This window comes from Drosophila takahashii, chromosome 2L, assembly GCF_030179915.1.
Source record: "Drosophila takahashii strain IR98-3 E-12201 chromosome 2L, DtakHiC1v2, whole genome shotgun sequence".
Taxonomy (NCBI): Eukaryota; Metazoa; Arthropoda; class Insecta; order Diptera; family Drosophilidae; genus Drosophila; species Drosophila takahashii.
Genome location: NC_091678.1, coordinates 21,966,729 through 21,987,989, shown reverse-complemented (window position 1 = coordinate 21,987,989; position 21,261 = coordinate 21,966,729). Strand labels below are relative to the sequence as shown.

The following is a 21,261-nucleotide window of genomic DNA, read 5'->3' as shown; positions in this document are numbered from 1 at the left end:
TTGATCTAATAATTTTTATAACATATAAAAAAAAATTCAATGTACTACAAAAACAGAGCAAAAAACACAAAAAAAATTTTAAGTAAATAAGTTACCATAAAACCCTAAATGTTTTATAAGTAATCCCTAAACAAATGAAAAAAGAATTTATTTCCACATCAGTTTGGGACGGTTTTTGAAAACGGTATATAAAAGAGCATTAATACTTCGCATTCGCCCAATCAAACGTTTGTTGTCTTGTCAATAAAATTTAAATTGATGCGCCAAACAGCGAAAAGCGCCCGAAAAATAAAATCAGATTGGACTGGCGGCGGCAGAAAGCAAGTGTAAAGCCAACGAAAGCAATGCCCGGATATCGTTGGGGCTTTAAACTTGTTTATTTGTGCTTTATGTGCGCCGTTTCGCCCCCTGCTGGCGGTTTACAGCCCTGGTACTGCCCTCCAATTATTTACATGCTCGAGTCTTATTTTTTCGGATCTGCCCCACAACCATTGGTGTTTCATTCGCTTGTCAGGAGTTACACATGCTACAAAAACAGAGTTACGCTGCAGTTGAGCTTTTTTTCCAGGCTGCCAGCAAAGAGCATCGCGGAACATTTGCTATTTCCTTTGCCTTCCTCTTCCTTTTGCTATTTCTATTTAAATTAATTTTGCTGAATGTTTAGGGGGGCGTGGTTGCTCCTCGTTTTTCGCCAGACAATGGGGCGTATGTGTAATGTGCTCGGGTTTGTTAAAGCTGAGTCGAAGCGGAGAAGTAAGCGGTTTTAAAGTCTTTAATACCACTCAGCGCAGTGCAATATTTGTGCAATACTGTAGGTATATTTATTATGCAATCACAGCTTTACACATTATTCATATCATATCAGCATTCATATTGACGAACTGGCATTAACAACAAAGAAAAGTGAATAAAACCCGCATTGCCTACCATTTCTGTTGCAGATCTGTCCAAAAACAATATAACCAACATAACGGAGAACAACTTTCGAGGACAGGATAATCTCCTGGAATTGGATTTATCGAAAAATAAAATTTTACGCATGGCCAGTTCAACTTTTCGCCATTTGACGGTGAGTACATAAGGAACTTTTAACCGATATCCCATTGTCCGAATCAGTCAGTTTCGTGGTGTGTTTTGAATAAAATCTCATTTTGCAATTGATAGAGTTGCTCAACTTAATTTTTCAGAAATACCCAACAAAATATATGTTTTTACGGCATACAGGAGTCCTTGTTATTAAGCCGCAATAAAGTTAATTCCAAAGATGATTGCAATTTTTGCACGACTACATTTCGCTGGCTTGTAATAAATTGTGTGGCATTTTTAATAGCCTTGTTGCCGCTGCAAATTTGTATCCTACTTTTCTGGGCGAAAAAGGAAAAGTTCTACGTGCTTGAATTTAAGTTCTCCTGGTCCACTTTCCTACTTTCCCGGCAACTGGCGGAAGTGCAAGTGCACAGAAGTTAGTTTCGTTGTCTTCAATGTGCTTTCGATTTTGTTTTCCACTGCGCACTGCGCTCTGGTGACTTCCTCTTTGCCTCCCACTTTTCCGCCTTTCCACCCCGCCCCCGGAAAAGCCAGTGCAGCGTTTGCAACTTTTTTGGCAGTTTCCGGGCCCCTGCAATATTTGCCTGATTTATGAATTATTAGCCGTAGCTGTAGTGCCTGATCATAAAACATTATTAATTCAGTGCGTGCCGTAATAAAATTTGTAAATTGCTTCTCTGCCCCAAAAGGATCTGCGACGTCTTAATTTGGCCGACAACTCGATTGTGGAGCTCGTGCAGCGCAACTTCTTCATGCTGAGCAGACTCAAGTATCTGGACCTGAGCGGAAATCCGCTCCAGGATTTACAGCCGGATGTGTTCCGCGATGTGCCGGTGAGTTGTCTACTATATACCTACAATTGCTTTGTTATGACAGGCAAACTGTATAATTTGTTTTGTCGCAGGAACTCAAAGTGCTCAAGTGCCGCAATTGTCAGCTGAAAAAAATCAATCCGCAGATGTACAATTTATTGCCCCTCTTAAGCGAATTGGATTTGGGACGCAACGAGGTTTGACTCCGCCACATTTTTCCGTCCTCCGAAGAGTTTTTCCAATTATTTTTTCCCTTCACGCAGTTCAAGTTCCTCGACAAGGATGAGTTCCGCGATGTGAAGCGACTAACCAAAGTTCTGCTGGACGGCAATCAATTGTCCGTGGTGGTGGACCAACTCTTTCGCATGCAGAAGAGTCTTAATCATTTGGGTGCGCCATAGAAATTATACTCACTCCGCCCCGGTCTTTTAACAACTCTGAATTGCTTTCCATTTGCCTTCTTTTTCCTTTGGGTTTTTCTTTTGAAACACTTTAGATTTATCGTACAATCGGTTGGCCAAAGTGCCCAATGACTCGTTTCTGCAGCTGACCAACTTGACCTTCCTCGACTTGTCCTACAACAAATTGGTGCGTCTGGAGCCGCAGTCCATCAGAAGTTTGAGCAACCTGCTGACCCTCAACATTAGCGGAAATGTGCAGATGGATCTCAGGGAAATGAGAGAAACCTTCGAGGTGGGATTTCAGTTATTCTCAAAAATAGAAATATTAAAAAATAAATGAATTAAATTACTATTATACAAAATTTCTTAATGTCAAAAAAAAATCACTTATTTCAAAATTCCTACAATGAAGTAAAAGTTTGTTTAAAATTTTTATTTTTATTTCATTTGATAACATTTATTTTCTGTGTAATATAAAAGTAATTTCATAACAGATTAACAGATAGCAGATTTTTTAAGGATAAAGTTAAAGTCACAACAATTATTTCGGACTTGTTTATAAAAGTCAAACAACATTCCGGACTAAAACCTTTCAAGCTAGCCTAGGAATGCAAAACAGCTGTTTGTTAAAAATGTTTCTTCAAAATAGATAAATACCCAATCGATAAAATATTTGTATACAATTTGCAAACTATTTTTTCAGCTCATTCCCCAGCTGACCCACCTGGCCATTGCGGACATGGGCACAATGCCCGTTGGCCTGCTGCATCCCTTCAAGCAGCTGAGATATCTCAATATCTCCGGCAATTCCTTGAACAACACGGCACTGGAGGTCATCGATCCGTGTCGAGAACTGGAGGTAAGTCACTCACAGAAGTTACGGGAGCTAGGCAATAATTCAGCCCGGAATGCCACATACATTTGTCCCCGAGATCTATTGTCCTGCATCCTGGACTGCTGGCTGTTTCTTGCTAGCCAATTTGTAGAATATTTCACTGTAAAACATTGCGACAACAGGCTGGGGGAACTCAGGCTTGGGCACCGGCACCCAGGTACCATTACTGGAATTGAGGGTGGCGGAAAAGATATTTGCAGTTTTCGTTAGCGTTTGCCGTTTCTGTTTATACATTTCTGACAACAGACCAAAGCCGTGGCTTTATTCCCTTTCCCAGCGAGAGGGATTCATGTTTCTCCGTCAGTCTGTGTGTCACCCCGGTTTTTGTACGTGCCCTTCTATATCCCCATTTATATGTATGAATATCCCCCAAACTGGTGTCCTTGCACTCTTCTTGCGGATTGTTTTCGGTGCCGTGCTGGAGATCCTTTGTTGCCACAGTCCTGCCATCGAATTTGCTGTTATTGTTGCCGTTGACTGTGGCAAATTTATTGGGCAACAACAAACAGCATCAAACAGAACAGTAACAACAATCATTTTATAGCCATTAAGCCTTCCATTTTAATTGAATTTAATAGTGTATACACTTCACTCAAGCCATTTGGGTGCTGTTATTGTGGCTGGCCCAAAAATTACCAAATTGTTTTGCTTGATTCTCCGAATTTTCTACACAATCAAAAAGTATGGGTTAATTTAAAAAAAGTTATCTTAAATTTATTTAGGATTTTGTTATAAAAAACGAATTAACTATTGTAACAAATTCTTAAACACATAATATATATTTCTAGAAATAAAATATTTATACTTTATAACATTTTTTTTCTAAGTGCTGCCATACGTATTCCTAAGCTAATTGTCATTTAACCAGCAGAGTTTTCCAATAAAAATTAAACTTTTGTTTACCAACCATCCGCCTCCCTTCCTGCATCCGTCCATCCACTTGTAATGCACTTTTAATTGAACTTTTCTGGCCATTTTGCTGGCCCCGTTTCGGTTTGCAACAGTTTTTGGATTTATCTCGGAATCAATTACACGGCATCAGCGAGGACACGGCCCTCAGGATTCAAGGCATACGCAACGTGCGACTCGACAACAATCCTTTGATATGCGACGAGTGTCACATGGGGAAATTAATAAATGTCGTGCGCCAAGTAAGTCGAATTGCAGTTGCAAACAAAATAAACGCCATCGGCGGTGAAAATTCAATTTCAATTAGTTTTCAAAGCCGTCGCTGATTGATGATGCACATTCACCTTCGTTTCTCCCCTTTTCTCTGTTTTCCTCCGAGCAGCTGCAGTGGAAATGGGATACGTATCCCATTTGCTTTTTGCCCAAGAGCCTGCGAGGTGCAGAAATAAACAATTTGGACATCAACGGGCTGCACACGTGCCTGACTTTCATCACCGACGAGGAGCAGAATGCCGCCAGCACTTCATATAACTTTCTTGAGCACGGTAAGTGATCACTGCGAAAAAATGGTGATGCCGTATACATTGGTTACACGGTATTACACTTAATTGATGTTGAATTAAAACATTATTTTAGAGTACTCCCAAAAAAGCTTGAAATGAATTAAGATCGATTTGATGTAATTGGTATCAATTCGATATGCTTGAAATGTTAAAATTGACAAATAATTCACTTGGAATATATATATTCGGCTATGAGTTTGTTTTTCTTTTTCATGATGAACTAAAAGTGCGATACAATTACCGTAACATTTTAATCCCCTTCAATTTACCCACAGGCGGTCTCAATACTCTGGCCATTCTGGGTGGCATCATCTTTGTGCTAATCGCCGTCATTATTCTGTCCTTGGTGGCCTGCTTCTCGAAAAATCGGGCTCGTTACTACACGCGGGAGGACCATCTGAATGGCAGTAAGTACAGATTAGTACCTGAATTTAAATTTAATTGCAGTTCGCGAGAGGTGGGGCGTCTTAAGCCCCAAACTCCGGGCAATTTGCCAAGTGCAGGCGATGAAGTAAGAAAGGTGGACCGAAAGACGTCCGGAAATTTATGTGCCGGATACCGGGCACGCGCATGATTCACCAAATTAAAAAAGGAAAAAGTCGCCGCACTTAATTAATTACAAGAACGTGCTTCATTATGCCGGGCCCTCAGTTGTCCCGCTCCCCACTTAATTGGGGAATAAATAAATTTCACACTGACCAAGTTCCGTTGCTGTTGGCCGGCGTTAATGTTTGTGCTCACCTGAAATTGGCCCTGGGGCATCCGCCATTCAGCAGAACGCACTCGAGGGAAACCTCACAAAAAAAAGGGAGCAAAAAGGCCAGAGGGCTAGCTAAAGGAAAACAAAAGCAAACTTCTGAATTTACGCAATTGTAGCATTTCTGCACAAACAATAAAATGGCCTTAGAGGCTGTCGCCCGGCCACAACGAAAACTTTTTGCCGCACACAAAAATTCGATTCCCCCGATAAACGGGGCAGAGAAAGCTGGGCAAAAAAAAAAACAGAAATTTTTCAGCTGACAGCAGGCAAAAACTGCTACCACTTCCCACACTCCGGAAAGGAGTTCTTAGAATTGAGAAAAATGTGCAAAACTATGACGCCGCCGAAGCCTTTCGGTGCCCTAGTTTGCAGCTAGACACTTTGAAAAATTGCAATGAAATTAAATTAAATTCCTAAATTTTTTAAATAATGAAATTCTAAATATTTTTTTAAGATATCAGATATTTTTCTTAAAGTCTGTGATATTATTTTTTTTTAAGGAATAGAGACTTAAAAATAAAAGTACTAAAAAGAAATATTTACTATATCAGTTAAAGTATTCTAACATAAATAAATTATTTACTTGAGCTAATAAAATTGTCTTCTAAATATTTTAGAAACAATTCAAATACCTTGTTAATTATTTATAATTGTATTTGAAGTTATTGAAACGTTACCCGTTAAAATCCTTAGAAATATATTTTCAAAATGTTGTTTATGTAAATTATTTTGAGAGTGCATCCAGATCGGAGCCGACACGAATTGTATAGCTGGTTCTCATCTGCTTCTCCCCTTTTTTTGCTGTCTCCCCCAGGCGAGAGCAAGTGCCTGGAAAAGAATCTGGAGGCGACCACGATTACAACGCTGGGCAATGGCAGTTCGCCCACCACGACGACCACGCTGACTCTGGCCACCTCCCCGGCGGCAGGAAACGGGTCGAAGACCAACGGACAGGGCCTGAGCCTGAGTCCTGCCAACGGCAGCACGCCCGTTCACGGAGTCTCCGAGGACAAGGGCAAGGAAATCAACTTTACCTTCCCAGTCGACGATCGCGTTTGTACGATTGATGAGCTAATGCCGCCGCCTCCCCCGACTCAACATCCACACCCCAATATGGGCAGCCTGATGTACAGTGTGTCGCATTCGCCGGGCTCGGCTACAACCCTGGCAGCCGTGGCAGCGGCGGCGACTGTCATCCCGCCAGGAGCCCCTTCACCCATGCCCACTCCCGCCGAGGCTGTGGTTGTGGTGCTGCCACCACCGCCGCCGCCACCGCACCATTACAACCACCACCAGATGGACGGCAGTTTGGCCAGCCTGCGGGAGGTGCAGCAGCAGCTGGTGCATCTGAGCAGCACGCTGGAGCCGCTGGTCAGCGTTAACTGACCCAGGGGCCCGAACCCAGGAGCCACCGCGTCCTCATCGGCTGCCAAGTTTGCCCAGCAAACAGTTGGCACGACACCGACGTAAGCCGCAGGAGAGTTGGATTTGCAGTTTTGCACTGCCGTTGTTACCGGACGACGGGGCGTATAATTAATGGCCATGCGGGGTCACATTGAAGTGCAGTAATTAGGATTTGAGTTCGCAATTAAGTTCATTAATCACTCCAGACGACGATCATCATCAAATTTGGCCTGGCCATTTCCCGGCGGGGTTGTGGCACAAATTATTCCATACTGCCATTTTCACAATTAACGAACTTTACGAACCGTGTTTCACTAAGATACTTGTAACTTAATTTTAATGTTTTTTATATGCGCATCTGTATATACATATAAAACTGGTCTACATTTAGGCAGAGCATAGAGCATTAACCACGATTCATTTCGACACATTTCAAATGTGATAAAACCGAGCGTATTCTGTACATAAATATTAAGGCAAGCGAACCATAAAAAAACTGAGTGTATAATATGTAAGCAAATAAAGGAGAAAAACTTGTATATTTGGCCAATGCGATTCAAAATTGAGCAGCCGCTGTTTGAGAATTTAAACGTAAACATTAATATAGCACGTAGTTAGCGGCATAGATTTCCCAGACACATACAACTATATGGACCTAGCGAGTAAGGCATGTCAATGATATTATATCGTTCGGACCCTAAATTCGGATAAGCAGAAGTCAGATTGCAAATGAAACCCAACCAGAAGCCCAAACGATTTTCGGTTCTCCCCTCGAATCAATAACAGAACTTGGCATTTTCACGTATTCTTAAGTCGGAGGATTGTATTTATTTTACACAGCAATAACCGTAATCCATAATAAAGTGTGACTGTTTATGAAACCAAAAGAGATACGTGTTATTCCTGAAACCGAAACGAAACCCGCAGAAATGGTAAGGTCTTCCCGCCAGCAATTTATTTAATAAAAATTCACATTTACTGCACTGCACACTTGCATCATTTGCGGTTTTCCGTTCTTGGCCCGGCGCCACCCCATCTATCTTATCCCATTGTGTGGCATCTGAAATTATGTTGGTAACATGTCGCCGAGCATGTGCTGGCTTTTCCGACGACCCAACGACCCTTCGCCTTCCTCTTCTCCATTTTCCGCCGAGACCGAGGAGCGCTTCCTAAGCGACCGCAAGGACGACACCAGGCTAAAACCAAACTCAACGCAAATGAAAATTGCTTCCGCTTCCGCGGTGGCAAGAATACGGCACTCGGATTGCTATTGTTGCTGATTGCATTGTGAACAAGCTGCCGCTGCATCAGTTCGCCACGATTTAGCTAACCGAAGTTGGTTGAAGAGAGGATACTGGGGCAGTCGAACCTTTTAAAAGTAATTGGAGTGACAGTTATGTCGATTAATTTACTTCGCTCTTTGGCTTAACAAATATACTGCACAGGGTGTGCAAAAGGATTTGTAACATGGGACAAACTTTGATACAAGTATCATAAAAAACAATAGAACGCTATAGTCGGGTTGTTGGCCCGACTATCTAATACCCGTCACTCGCCTAAAGGTAGTGTGAGGGAGATGGACATATACAATTATTTTGATTGCGTATAACTTTTTATTGAATGGTCCGATATGAAAAATGTCTTCTACATTCCGATAGGTATAAGTATACACAACAAAATTGCATTTATACTTCGCGGAAATCTTTAAAGGTGTGGGCGCCAAACATTTTAAAATTCTTAGTGGGCGATTGTGGGCGTTAGAGGGGGCGTGGTGCTCGGCTGAAATAAACTTGCGCTGCGTAGGAAGCCCAAGAATATGTGTGGAAAATCTCAACCTTCTAGCTTTTGTAGTTTCCGAGATCTCAGCGTTCATACGGACGGACAGACGGACAGACGGACGGACGGACAGACGGACAGACGGACATGGCTATATCGACTCGGCTAGTGACCCTGATCAAGAATATATACACTTTATAGGGTCGGAAACGCTTCTTTCTCCCTTTTACATACTTTTGCACGAATACAATATACCCTTTTACTCTACGAGTAACGGGTATAATTAAATCAGCACTACAAATATTGACAGAGCTGTAAAACTAATTGGCGTTCAAAATATGACTTTTTTATTAATTTGATTAATTAAATTAAACTTAATTTTTTAAAGCGTTCAAAGCTTAAAAATACGGATTTTCCTTTTTTCGGTTATAATTTCGTTAAAAAAATCTTAAAATTATTTCGAGTATGGGGTTTAAAAGATAAAGGGTTACACTTTTAAAATGTTTTGACTGCATACCTAAAAAAAAAATGAATTAGCCTTTGAGGTCTTTTTTGCGTCGGGGAATTTTTTCGGCGAACACAATTCAAATTTGGAAGTCAAAGAGAAAACGATTTTATGGCACTCACAGAGGTAAATACAGTGTTATAATAATAATGAGAATTCTTTAAAAACACACGAATAGTAATGAGGGCATCATGATTAACTCTCAATTTCACTCGCCCGTCATGGTTATTAAATTTCAGACTAATTAAAATGACTGATTCCATTTTTATTTGGAAAAGCATAAATAATACCTATTTAATTATAAAAAGACAAAAAAATATATGTTTTCAAGCTATTAGAATTAAGGATAATAAGCTTCCCTCACCTGTCATAGTTATTCAATTTCAGACTAATTAAAATGACGGACTTCATATCATGTCGTATCTCCTTGGGCGATGCACCGTCATGCTAGCCGAGCTTATTGATCCCAACCCAGTCGATGCATAAGTTTTTTTTTTATTTGATTTTGAATTGGAAGAAAAAAACTGACTCCATTTTTATTTGGAAGACCATACTTCTAATAGGACAACAAAATATATGTTTTCAAGCTATTAGGATTGAGGATAATAAGCTTCACTCGGCCGTCATAGTTATTAAATTTCAGACTTATTAAAATGACGGACTCCATATCACGGCGTGTATCCTTGGGCGATGCACCATCATTGATCGCAACCCAGTCGATGTATAATTTTATTTTTTAATTTATTTTATTTTGATTTGGAAGAACAAAATATATGTTTGCTATTAGAATTAAGAAAAATAAGCTTAATTTGCCAATCATAGTTATTACATTTCAGACTAATTTAAATTACTGACTCCATATCGTGTGGTGTATACATGGACGACACGCCATCATGCTAGCCGAGCTTATTGATCGCAACCCAGTCGATGCATAATGCGGCGCTGTGAAAAATGACTAACCATTTGTTTGCCGATTCATATATCTTAGAGACAATGTCCAGGCCGGGTCCGGTTGCCATTTATTGGCCGGGAAAACATTTGAATTTATGCATGGAGCTTGTAAGGGCTCTCCATGCCACTGGCGCCCCGAGTGGAAAGTGCGGCTGGAGCATTGAAAATGCATTTCAAAGTGCACAGCAGTCGAGTGCCCAGGCGCATGCAAATTGAGCAGTGCGGTTGGAGCTCTCCAGATTGCACATCAATATTGCTACTCTTGACACATGCGGAAGGGGAGATAAGGAGGGGGGCCTGTCCGGTTCTGATTAACATTTGAAGAGAGCGATCCCTCCTCCAGATGGGCCATATAAAAAATCCTAAATTGCCACTGGAGATATTCGATCGGAAGCAGTCGATATGAAATTTGACTATTTTTTCCAATCTTTTGCTTAATTTGCTGCAACCAGGGCCCTTGAAGTCGAGCAGCTGGCATTGCTCATACGCAGCGTGCACTCAGTCCGGTTATAAAAACTTTTACAACCACCCACTTACAAGCAATTGGCGATGGAGAACGGCTCCCATCTGCTCGGCAACCATCAATTGATTTCCTACTTTAATGCACAGAAGCTTCGACTTCCACTTCCTCAGCTTTGTTCCTCCGCTGCTGTCGGGGATATAAAATTGGCTCCAACTCCTTGCTTTTTATTACTTTTTCGTATGCCAGTGTGCAACAGTTGCGGTTCGATGTGTAAATTTAATCAGTCAGCTTACTCAACTTTGCTGCAGTGCAGCGGCAGCGGCAGGACCCTCGGATCCTTTCTGGGCCTCTGTCTCAGGCAGCTCCTTCGACATCGTCTGCCCTTTATTGGTTTACTTAGGTTGAGTGCGGAAAAATGTCGAAATTAAATTAAATTTCAGCCAGGTTAAGTAGCTCATTGGAAGCGTGGCTTTTATGTAGCTGATCTGATGATCAGGAAAGGTTTGCCATTTTAATTTAATTTTAAACATATTTGTAAAACTTGTCAATTGATAGTAAACACATGAAAAAATACTAATAAAAAATTTTTTCGTCTTTACGGTCAATGATTACTCAGTTCTACGGCTTAGATTACGAAATTCCAATATGTAAATAATGGTTCTCACTTTAATTGAATCTCAGTAAGTAATCTATTGAAAGGTCCCCCCTTCTCAAGCCCATCAATCATTATTTTGTCCAACTATTAAACGCTTCGTCTTTCTGTCATGACAAATCGTTTAAACGCAATGACAGGCAATGTCTTCAGTTCGAGCAATGTCAAGGCACGCATTTGTCAGTACTAATTGCTTTTCAAAGCATTTGCCAAAGTTGCAAAGCAAAAACCATTAGGCTTCAACCTCTGACAGCGGAAAAGAAAAAGCTGGCCATCTGAATACGTTCCATACAGAGAGTGCAAATGAACAATTTGAATTGTCCACGGGGGCTCAGCATAAAAAAGGGGAAAAGGAGCTGCGGGGCATCGTGATTTCAGCAACGCTTCGACACGTGTGACAAGCCTGCTGAGAAATGTCAGGACACGAATTTTATTATGGCAGAACTGTTGCTGTGATGCACCGAAAATAAATGGGTGTATGTAGAAAAATTGATAATAAAAGTATATCTCTTCTAGGTGAAAAATCACCGAATCATTTTCTACATCTAAGTCGTATGTGTTGGTAATAAAACTAAGCTGTAAGATCTTAGGTATATATTTTTTGACTAGAATTAAAGTTGTTTCTCCCTGTGCATTAGTACTTCAGGATATAGAAAAACTAAAATCAAAATCGAAAAGATTTTTTTGTGGTATGTCCCAGTTGCAAAACTATGCGCACCAAAACGAACGGAAAAGGAATTGCCGGATAGATTGTAAAAGCCTCTGGATGTATTCGGGGGTTAAGGCATTGAGGGTTAACGGACGAAAGAACCTGCATCTATAGCACTACCAATTAAAGCGTCTCAAGTGGGAAAAGTTTAAGCCGACTTGAATGAGAGTTATTCCAAGATTGATTGCCGCTCGATTTCCATCAATGTTGAGGCAAAACTTTATCAACCAGAGAAATAGCACATTTCCCCAAAACCAAGTTAGGCGAATATAATTTCGGGAAGAACCGAAAACGTTGAAGGAGCGGGACGTCAACTGCTGGATATCTCGGCGAGGCAACCACCTCACAGTTTGTTTGCCAAATGGTCGACGATATATTCTCTCTGGCAGAGCGGCCAAAAGCGGTCCCTTGGGTGTTATTACAAACTTTTTGAAATTCATAAATTTTTGCGGTGCAGATAAAATAATTTAAATGCCGCACGCATTTGCACGGCCACTCCTTAAGCTTTTGGCTAATTTGAGGGATTTTGGTAAAGTTTTCTGCTTGTGGCAACTTTGGTCATTGGCCATAATCGTTGCGGCATAAATCCATACGGCAACTGGTAAGTGAAAGGCATAAATATCCGATATGAGGTAAATATATCAAGCAATGCCATGCCCTTCTGCCTTTCCGTCCTCTTCCATTTTTTACGCTCCAGAGAGAATTACCCGCTGTGCCAGCTTCTCAGATTTATGATGAGACAAAGTTGCGCGCGTGTGTGACTCCATTAAATCCCTTAATAGGATAATGTGGCTTACGGAAATAGGCGAAGTAAAAAAGTAGATATTGTCAAATTTATTTGACACCCGCTGACAGACTGAAATGCAAATTTAAACCGGCCAGGGTACTTTAAAGCGAGAGGCCTGGACCGAAAATACATGCTTTTCCGCTGTGTATTTTTTCTTTATTTTTATGTCGTATGTGATAAATGAAGTTGAGCTCTGCGAACGGAGGAGTTAAAACAGTGTTGTCGGGTATTCATATATACGAAAAGTCAAAAATGTTTGTATTAATAATTTTTACATAGCCATTTATTATTTTTTGGCAACGCATTTTGTTATTATTTAATGGAAAACATTGTTATAAAATTTTCTTATTATTCAGTATTGATTTCAAAGAAATTACCAGTCATAAGTTAAAGAAAAGAGTATTGTTTCCAGACCTTGCTCTGGAGGGAATTGCTAACAGCAATGTAGCCAAAGGATGAGTTAGGTTTCCAATATAGAACTCGTTTTCGTTGCGTTTTCAATAATTCACGTTGTTTCCAATTTATTTCCACGAGTAGAGTGGCCAGATATCGTTATTACAAAAAAGAGATCGCTTAGTAAGCTTTCTCTGGACCGCGGCGTTCATATTAAATACTAACATTTTTACTTAAAATGACGTTAACTTCAGATTTCAACCTTAGTCTATTCACAAACCAAAAGAACAGGGTGTTCCCCAAACATACTCCCCCCGTTGCAGGATCTATGATCTTTCAACTATTCCATTGGAAGAGGAGCAATTTTATGAATTGGGCGTCGCAGCACGTTCTTTGAAGTTTGTAGATCCACAACTCGAACCTTCCCGTCCTTTCCTGGGATTGCGGAAACGACGCGAGCGAGAATCCAATGTTGTGGTGGTGTGTTATCCTCATGTATGATGACAAGTTGGCCCGGTTTGATGTTTGCTTGTTGAGTATTCCATTTTCCTCGACGCTGTAGGGTGTGTATGTAATCCCGCTGCCACATACTCCAGAACTGCTGCTTGAGAAACGTTACCCTTTGCCATCGATCCAGATAACTTAGCTGGGTGGTGGACTGTGGTTTGAAGATGCGCTCGTCTGGAGCAGCCAACAGTGATGAACCAACCAGAAAATGAGCTGGCGTTAGAGCGATTCCGTCGTTAGGATCATCTGATTGAGGGGCAATTGGCCTGGAATTGAGAATTGCCTCTATTTCAGCAAACGTTGTCTCCAGCTCTTCGTATGTGAGATTGGCCTCCGATATGTTCTTCAGTAAAAGGGTTTTGGCTGACTTCACAGCGGCTTCCCAGAGCCCCCCGAAATGTGGGGCTCGAGGCGGAATGAAGTTAAAGTCAAATCCTTTAACCGCACTGAAGGAGTGAAGATCGTCGATGACCTCTGTACTGAAAAACTGTTGCTTGAATTCGTCCATTTTCCTTGCTGCACCACAGAAATTGGTAGCATTATCGCAGTACAGTTTCGAAGGCAGGCCCCGACGTCCGATGAATCTTCGAAGACATAATAAAAATGCATTAGTTGATAACTCAGACACCACCTCAATGTGTACAGCTTTCGTAGCAAAGCAAATGAATATCGACGCATATGTTTTATATGGTCGCTTGCCACGTATTTTATAACACGTTTGAAATGGGCCACAGAAATCCACCCCTGCAATTGAAAAAGGGCGTTCCGCGTGAAGTCGGTCAGGAGGCAGATTCCCCATAATTTGTTGTGTAAGTCTTGGCTTGTAATGAAAACAATGCGTGCAGTTCCGGACGACCTGACGAGTTAGAACTCTGGCGTTGACAATCCATAACTTTTCTCGAGAAAGAGAAATGAGTATTTTTGAATTTGCATGTAGATTTTTCCTATGAAGGAATTCTATAAACAGCTGAATGAAACGATGGTTTCGTGGAACGATTGCTGGAAATTTTGCTTCAAATGACAACGCTGATCTTGCTAATCGCCCGCCTACCCTTACCACATTGACACTGACACTATCTAATTCCATCATATGAATAAATGGAGCGAGACCCTGTAAGTGTGGCTTTAGAGATTTATTTTTTGCTAGTAACTTCAATTCCTCATGAAAGGCTGACTGCTGTATGTGCCCTATAATACGCCAGAACGTAACGTTTAGCTCAGATGCAGATATATGCAAAATTTCCTTTACCTTGAGTTTACGATCTGGTACGACTCTGTTAAATGTTCTATAAATGTATGACAATACTCGTAGTATTCGAACGTACGATGAGGACTTGTTGATGACGTAGTCTATGATCGAATCTAAAACATCAGATTTTGAATTTACCTGTTCCTTAGAGCCATCAACGTTAACTTTTTGACTCCCAACTGACGTCCCTACATGGCAGGTAGATGGTTCGTTGCATATGACTAGTGCTCTTTTTCGTACTTCGATAGATGATGGTGCGGAAATACAGAGACTCGGCCATTCCTCGGATGGCAGTTTCAAAAATTCTGGGCCGGTTAACCAAGTGTTAGTTAACAGGTCAGAAGTGCGACAACCTCTCGAAACAATGTCCGCGGGGTTCTGTGCTGACGGTACATGTCTCCATTCGACATCTGCGCTGTGCTGCTGCAGCTCTGAAACTCTGTTTGCTACAAAACAGTTCAGTTTTGAAGCATGCATCGTCATCCATTGAAGAACGATCTTTGAGTCCGTCCAGAAGTAAATCTTGTTGACGTATGGAGAGAGCTTATTCTGAAATTTTCGAAACGTTGCATTTAGCAGGACTGCTGCACATAATTCTAGCTTTGGTAGAGATATAACGGTAATAGGAGCTACTTTGGATTTTCCGATAAGTAAATTTGTGTGAACTGTATTTCCTAATTTTACTCGAATGTATATACAGCAGCCATAAGCTCGCTCGGATGCGTCCGCGAATCCATGAACTTCGCACGGCTCTGACGGAGACGTGTGCATGTATCGAGGAAATTTCAGTTTGGGTGTATCTTTCAAATCGTTTCTTAAATCACTCCACAATTCATTTTGTGTATCCGGGAGTGGCTCGTCCCATCCAAGTTTGAGAATGTGCAGGTCTTGCAACAGGATTTTACATCGTATGGTTACGGGACTGAGTAATCCTAGTGCGTCAAAGAGACTTGCGATAGTAGACAAAACAATTCGCTTAGTAAACGTGTTGTCTGACGATAAGTCGTATCTGTATACGAAGTAGTCCTTTTGAGGCTGCCACGACAATCCAAGGGCTTTGGTGATTTCTTCTTCTTCAAACTTGATGGCGACTTCCGTTGCTGATAAGCCTCCGATGATGTGCGAGTTGCTGTTGAACTTCGACATGCTCATGTTTCCCTTCCTCAATATTTGTACGACCTGTCTTTTCTTTTCCAGTAATTCTTCTACCGTATCAGCACCTGTCAGGAGGTCGTCTACGTAAAGATCGTTGCACAAAACTGAAGCTCCTACGGGAAATTCTGACCTTGATTCGCTTGCTAAATATTGTAAACTTCGGATAGCTAAAAACGGAGCTGATGATAGGCCGTATGTCACGGTGTTTAATTGGTATACTTTCATTGGATCTGTTGGGTTTTCCCTCCACAGGATTAGCTGGAATAATCGGTCACGGGGATCGATCATGAATTGGCGATACATTTTAGTGATATCACCGGTGAGAACGAACCGGTGTAGTCTAAAAGCTAAAACTGTGGTGATGAGATCCTGCTGAATTGTCGGTCCGCAGAGTAAAAGATCGTTTAGTGATTTGCCCGAGGTTGATTTTGCTGATCCGTCGAAGACAACGCGAAGTTTGGTCGATAGGCTTTGGGGTCTATGTACGCAATGATGCGGAATAAAAAAGTGTCGCATGTTGGAATCGAATGATTGAAGAGGCGACATGTGCCCCAAAGCCTCGTACTCTTTCATAAAGTTTACGTAGCCTTCCTTTAATTCGGGACAGCGGTTAAGTCTTCGCTCAAGCATTGAGAAACGATTCTGAGCCATGTTGAATGAATTACCCAAACCTGCACTTGAATTGCTGAATGGAAGGCGCACTTGAATCCGTCCGTCGACTAAAATGGATACGTTTTGTATGAAATGATCTTCACACGCTTGCTCTTCATCCGTAAATGTAGGAGGAGAGGTACAATACTCTTCGATTTTCCAAAAACGATCTAAAATTGTGTCGGTGTCAGCGCGATTTTCGTGAAGTGTGCAATGAAAGGCTTTAAACACTGTTGGAGCTGATGTGATATTTCCTCCTACTACCCAACCGAATTCTGTATTGATTAAACTAGGCTTGCCAAACCCAAGAGAATGCTTTCCATTTTTTAATGCTTCGAAAAACCCTTCGGTACTGATAAGCATATGCACCTTGGTCGACTGGAAAAAGTGCGGGTCGGCTAGATTGACATTAGTTGGTAGCTTCCAATCTTGAATTCCAATGGTGCTGCTAGGTTGGTGCGTGCATATTGAATTTATTACCGCAAACGTGGAAGTCCATTCAAATTCAGAAAGGCGTGATTTTAGTGTCGCTATAACGTTATACTTAATGGGTTGACACGTATCTGAAATTCCGCAAACTTCTTGAGATACCTTGAATTTTTCCAAATTCAAAAGCTTGGCTGTTTCTTCAGTGATCAGATTGACTTCAGAACAGGAGTCAAGCATGGCGCGAATATAATGAAGTTCCCCGAGTTTGTCCTTGACTTGGACCACTGCTGTGGGAAGTATACCGAGTTTAGCTGCTCGCACCACTAATGAAAGGTGTGGCTGCACCGTTGACGGAGGCGATTCTCCCGTGCGATGGACCTGATCGCTGGATTGTGTTGAAACTCCAGGCGAAAAGTTGTGAAGAAGTGAATGATGAGCGGAGCGACAAATTTTACAGCGCGATTTCGACTGACACTGCTTTTTGTTGTGATTAGGACGCAAGCAGTTTAAACAAAGTCCCCGTTTCCTGACCCAATCTCTTCGCAGGTCCAAAAGAAGAACGGAAAACGTTTGACAATTCGATATGTAGTGATCGGATGCCCTGCAATATTCGCATTTTGCACTGGTTGTGATGTAAGCCTTCGATGTTTGAGTAGGCCTTTGTTTATGATTTGACTCGTGCGAGTCTGCTAGTTCCTTCCCTTTGGAACGGCTCTCCAAGAATTGGCACCTATGAGTTAAGAGTTTGCAGCAGGTTTCCCATGATGGCAAAGCCTCAAACGTCAGTTTTTCATCGTAATACAGTTTGGTATCAGAATCGACCTTGGAGAGTAGAATGTGAATAAAAATTGCGTTCATCACATCTTCTGCTGACCCTAATGACAGTAGAGAACCTCTTATAGCTGCGGCTGAATGTATAAGTCTTTGAAGCTGTGATGCATCTGGTTTCTTTAATGTGGATAAAGTGAAAAAACTAGAAATGTAGTCCAAAAAAATTAATACATCATTATCATATCGTGCCTTCAACTGGGTTAGGGCTTTTGGGTAGTTTTGTTCAGTGATTTGAAAAGGTTGAACAACTTCTAAAGCTGGGCCAGCCAGACAATTGAGGAGATAGTTAAATTTATCAATGGTGGCGATGCCTGAATCCTGATCAACAAGGTTGGAGAACGCGCTGATGAACCGTTTGTATTGAGAATAAGTCCCATCGAAACTGGGCAACTTGATGTTAGGTAATCGGCTGTGGTGCGTTGTGTTGCCAGTGGAGTTCAGAAAACTTGGATCGTCTCCAACGAGGCTGGTTTTACGCTTCTTATTTATGAGCTGTGTAATTGTTGATTTTGCATCAATGAAGATTTCCTCCACTTGCGCCCTCCCCGTGTCGATGCAGTAAATTTCCTCGATGTTTGACTGAATCTGACATAATGTACGAAAGTAATTTTCAACTATTTGCAAATTGCACTCCAGCACTGTGGGTTCAACGGATGCCCCAAGAGTGAGAACACGACCTTTAAGATTCTTGATATTGCGCTCTATCGTTGTCCGCTGAACTCGTAATTTAACAAGTTTTGCGTCATTGACTTCTACTTGGGATGGACCTGCTTCGTTGGGAATGCTTGCCTCAGCCTTATCCATTGTTCAATGCGTACACTCAAGATCGAGAACTGACTAGTTTAATTGAAACGTATGTTCGACCCCTAGCGGAGGCACCTGCAACTGAACTGAAGATAAAATGGGCAACAGCAAGAATCTCAGCCTTTCATAGAAATAGCTACTTGGCGCAACAATCTTTATAATTTTGTATATGTTCTACATGTATATGGGTACAGGTTACTTAGATATGTGTGTGTACTTGCGATGTGTAAGTGTGTGAAAGCTGCGTGTCTCGAAGTGTGGTTATGTTTGCCGAAATGTGATCCGCAGAAGTGAGGTTGTGGTTGACCGAGGTGGAATCCACCAGCGAGGCTTTGGCCAACTGCTAATGATGAGTTGCTCCAACGAAGCCCTGGTTGACTTTCCGAGATGTCCAGTGAGGCTCTGACCAATTTGCGTTCGTTGAATTGGTCAGCGAAGCCCTGGCCGATGTGTGCTTGAATTGCAGTTCTATATTGACCCGATGAGAGATCCGCAATCGTACTTGCGCGTGTGACTTATCCTTTAGAGCTGTCCTGTCACGGTCGCCAAAATGTTTCCAGACCTTGCTCTGGAGGGAATTGCTAACAGCAATGTAGCCAAAGGATGAGTTAGGTTTCCAATATAGAACTCGTTTTCGTTGCGTTTTCAATAATTCACGTTGTTTCCAATTTATTTCCACGAGTAGAGTGGCCAGATATCGTTATTACAAAAAAGAGATCGCTTAGTAAGCTTTCTCTGGACCGCGGCGTTCATATTAAATACTAACATTTTTACTTAAAATGACGTTAACTTCAGATTTCAACCTTAGTCTATTCACAAACCAAAAGAACAGGGTGTTCCCCAAACAAGTATTTTTAAGAATCAAAATTTAAAACCAATTCAAAGTTTTCATTTTGCGACCTTGCAAAATAGTGATAGTTGGGGTAAAAGTAGCCAAGTTGGCAACCCACACCCACTCCCAATCGCACACGGAGTAGGACAGCGCTGTGGCAACCCTAAACACGTGCTGGCTGCAAATATTGAGGACTACATGTAGTCGGGGCTCCATCGTACAACAATACGGATGAGCGAACTTAAGCACGCAGCTTTGTGTATTGAACATGTCATCGGCAAAATTTGTGTCAAAAACCCGACCGCAAATACCGGTCCAGGATGCTCGGGAAGGGACTCTGCCGGGGGAGGGGAAGCTGTTCAGGTGCCTCCATTGCAGCCATTGTTGTGTGCGGAGGCCAATGCCGTTTTCACAATATTTTCAGTTATGCTGCTGCCCTTCCATCGTACCCCCTTAGCCCCCTTTTTTGCCACATGGCCTGCCACTTTGGTCCCCTCTTACCGCACGCCCCTGATACGGACTTGGGTTCGGACTTGGCCTGCTGCTGCTATATGCTATACATCAATTTAACAAGCAAGCATGCACCTGGGAAATTAGCCGGCAATAGTGGTATTTTTCGGACAACGCCAACAGCAGAGCTTATGACACGTACATACGGAACGAATTGGCCCGCTGAAAAGGAATACTAGCATTTTCCGATCATTTTCTTTGCATCCCGTGCACTTGAACCTCTTAGCATGGTATTTTTGGTTTGAAATATTCGTTTATGGTCCATTTATACTGTCGACTGAAAGACCTCGGGGTGCTGTTGCTTTTGGTACTCCCAAATTGATGTGGATTATTGCATTTCAGTGTCATGGCTTCTTATTTTGTTTATAATATATTTAGGTAAAGTAAGTAGGTATTGACTGTTATGGTATGCTAAACTATAAAGCTAAAAATAGTGACGATCGCAACTTAATCAAATAAAAGTTGTTATATCAACTTTCGTGACGAAAAATGATTTTACATTTGACTAAATAAATACAATATCTAAAATGTACAAATCTTAAATGAACCGCTCTACAAAAAACTTTAATAAAATAAAGTTATCAGGTTTGAAGGCCAATCCATTGAGAATTTTATTACACACTCATCACTGCTTGACACTCAATATTTGGACAATTTGTTACATTGATTGGGATAAAATTCGAATTTAGTCTGGTCGAAAATTACGATTAAGGACACTCGAGCAAAAAGTGAAAGGAAACGTAATATTCAAAAATTAAGCGAAAAAAATATATCTGAACGAAAAGAAATATCATTAAGTTAAAATTAGTTCTCCCTCTTTCACAAATTTAATCCAGCACTGACATTCCGCAAAAATTTATAGTTTTAAGCCCATCGTCGATGCAAATGTCAAAGCAATCAGGGTGTGCCGTCATGAAACCCCGCAGGCAGTGCACCTGAATTCGACTGGCGTCAACAACAACAGCTACCTGTCCCGGGATTGTGTATACCGACTCCATATGTATATATGGATATGCCCCCATATACAAAGATTTCTTCACCCACGATTAGTTGGCGCACACACTGTTTCCGCGCCATTTGCTGTCACTTCGCCAGTTTGCACATCGTCAGACGGCGACGACATCGCTGCCAAGTCCGCTCATGCAGCACAGGTCCTGTATATTTCCCCAGTTTTTTCCTTCTATTTTTGTAGATTTCAGTGGAGGGTGCGACATGTCCTTCCTCTGGCTAATGGTAACTGGAAATGGCAGCAACTCGCGCCAAGGC

At 41.6% G+C, this 21,261-nt stretch overlaps 2 protein-coding genes across 4 annotated transcripts in view; one reads left to right on the top strand and one right to left on the bottom strand.

Moving 5' to 3' along the window:
• Positions 1-7,678, top strand: part of rdo (reduced ocelli) — a 54,027-nt gene extending 46,349 nt beyond the window's left edge. For all 3 annotated transcript variants that reach the window (XM_017156781.3, XM_070216799.1, XM_070216803.1), the window contains 10 exons: positions 942-1,069; positions 1,737-1,880; positions 1,952-2,056; positions 2,123-2,249; positions 2,356-2,552; positions 2,964-3,119; positions 4,160-4,306; positions 4,447-4,609; positions 4,903-5,034; positions 6,202-7,678. In XM_017156781.3, coding sequence (XP_017012270.2) covers positions 942-1,069; positions 1,737-1,880; positions 1,952-2,056; positions 2,123-2,249; positions 2,356-2,552; positions 2,964-3,119; positions 4,160-4,306; positions 4,447-4,609; positions 4,903-5,034; positions 6,202-6,773 — 1,871 coding nt within the window. In that variant the 3' untranslated portion in view covers positions 6,774-7,678. The remainder of the gene's footprint in view (positions 1-941; positions 1,070-1,736; positions 1,881-1,951; positions 2,057-2,122; positions 2,250-2,355; positions 2,553-2,963; positions 3,120-4,159; positions 4,307-4,446; positions 4,610-4,902; positions 5,035-6,201) is intronic.
• Positions 7,679-13,043: 5,365 nt separating this feature from the next.
• Positions 13,044-19,362, bottom strand: LOC138913797 (uncharacterized). Its single transcript, XM_070218569.1, has 2 exons — positions 18,871-19,362; positions 13,044-14,118 (listed from the first exon to the last, which is right to left on the bottom strand). The coding sequence occupies exon 2, from the start codon at positions 14,040-14,042 to the stop codon at positions 13,368-13,370; it is 675 nt and encodes a 224-aa protein (XP_070074670.1). The 5' UTR covers positions 14,043-14,118; positions 18,871-19,362; the 3' UTR covers positions 13,044-13,367.
• Between the last annotated feature and the right edge of the window lie 1,899 nt (positions 19,363-21,261).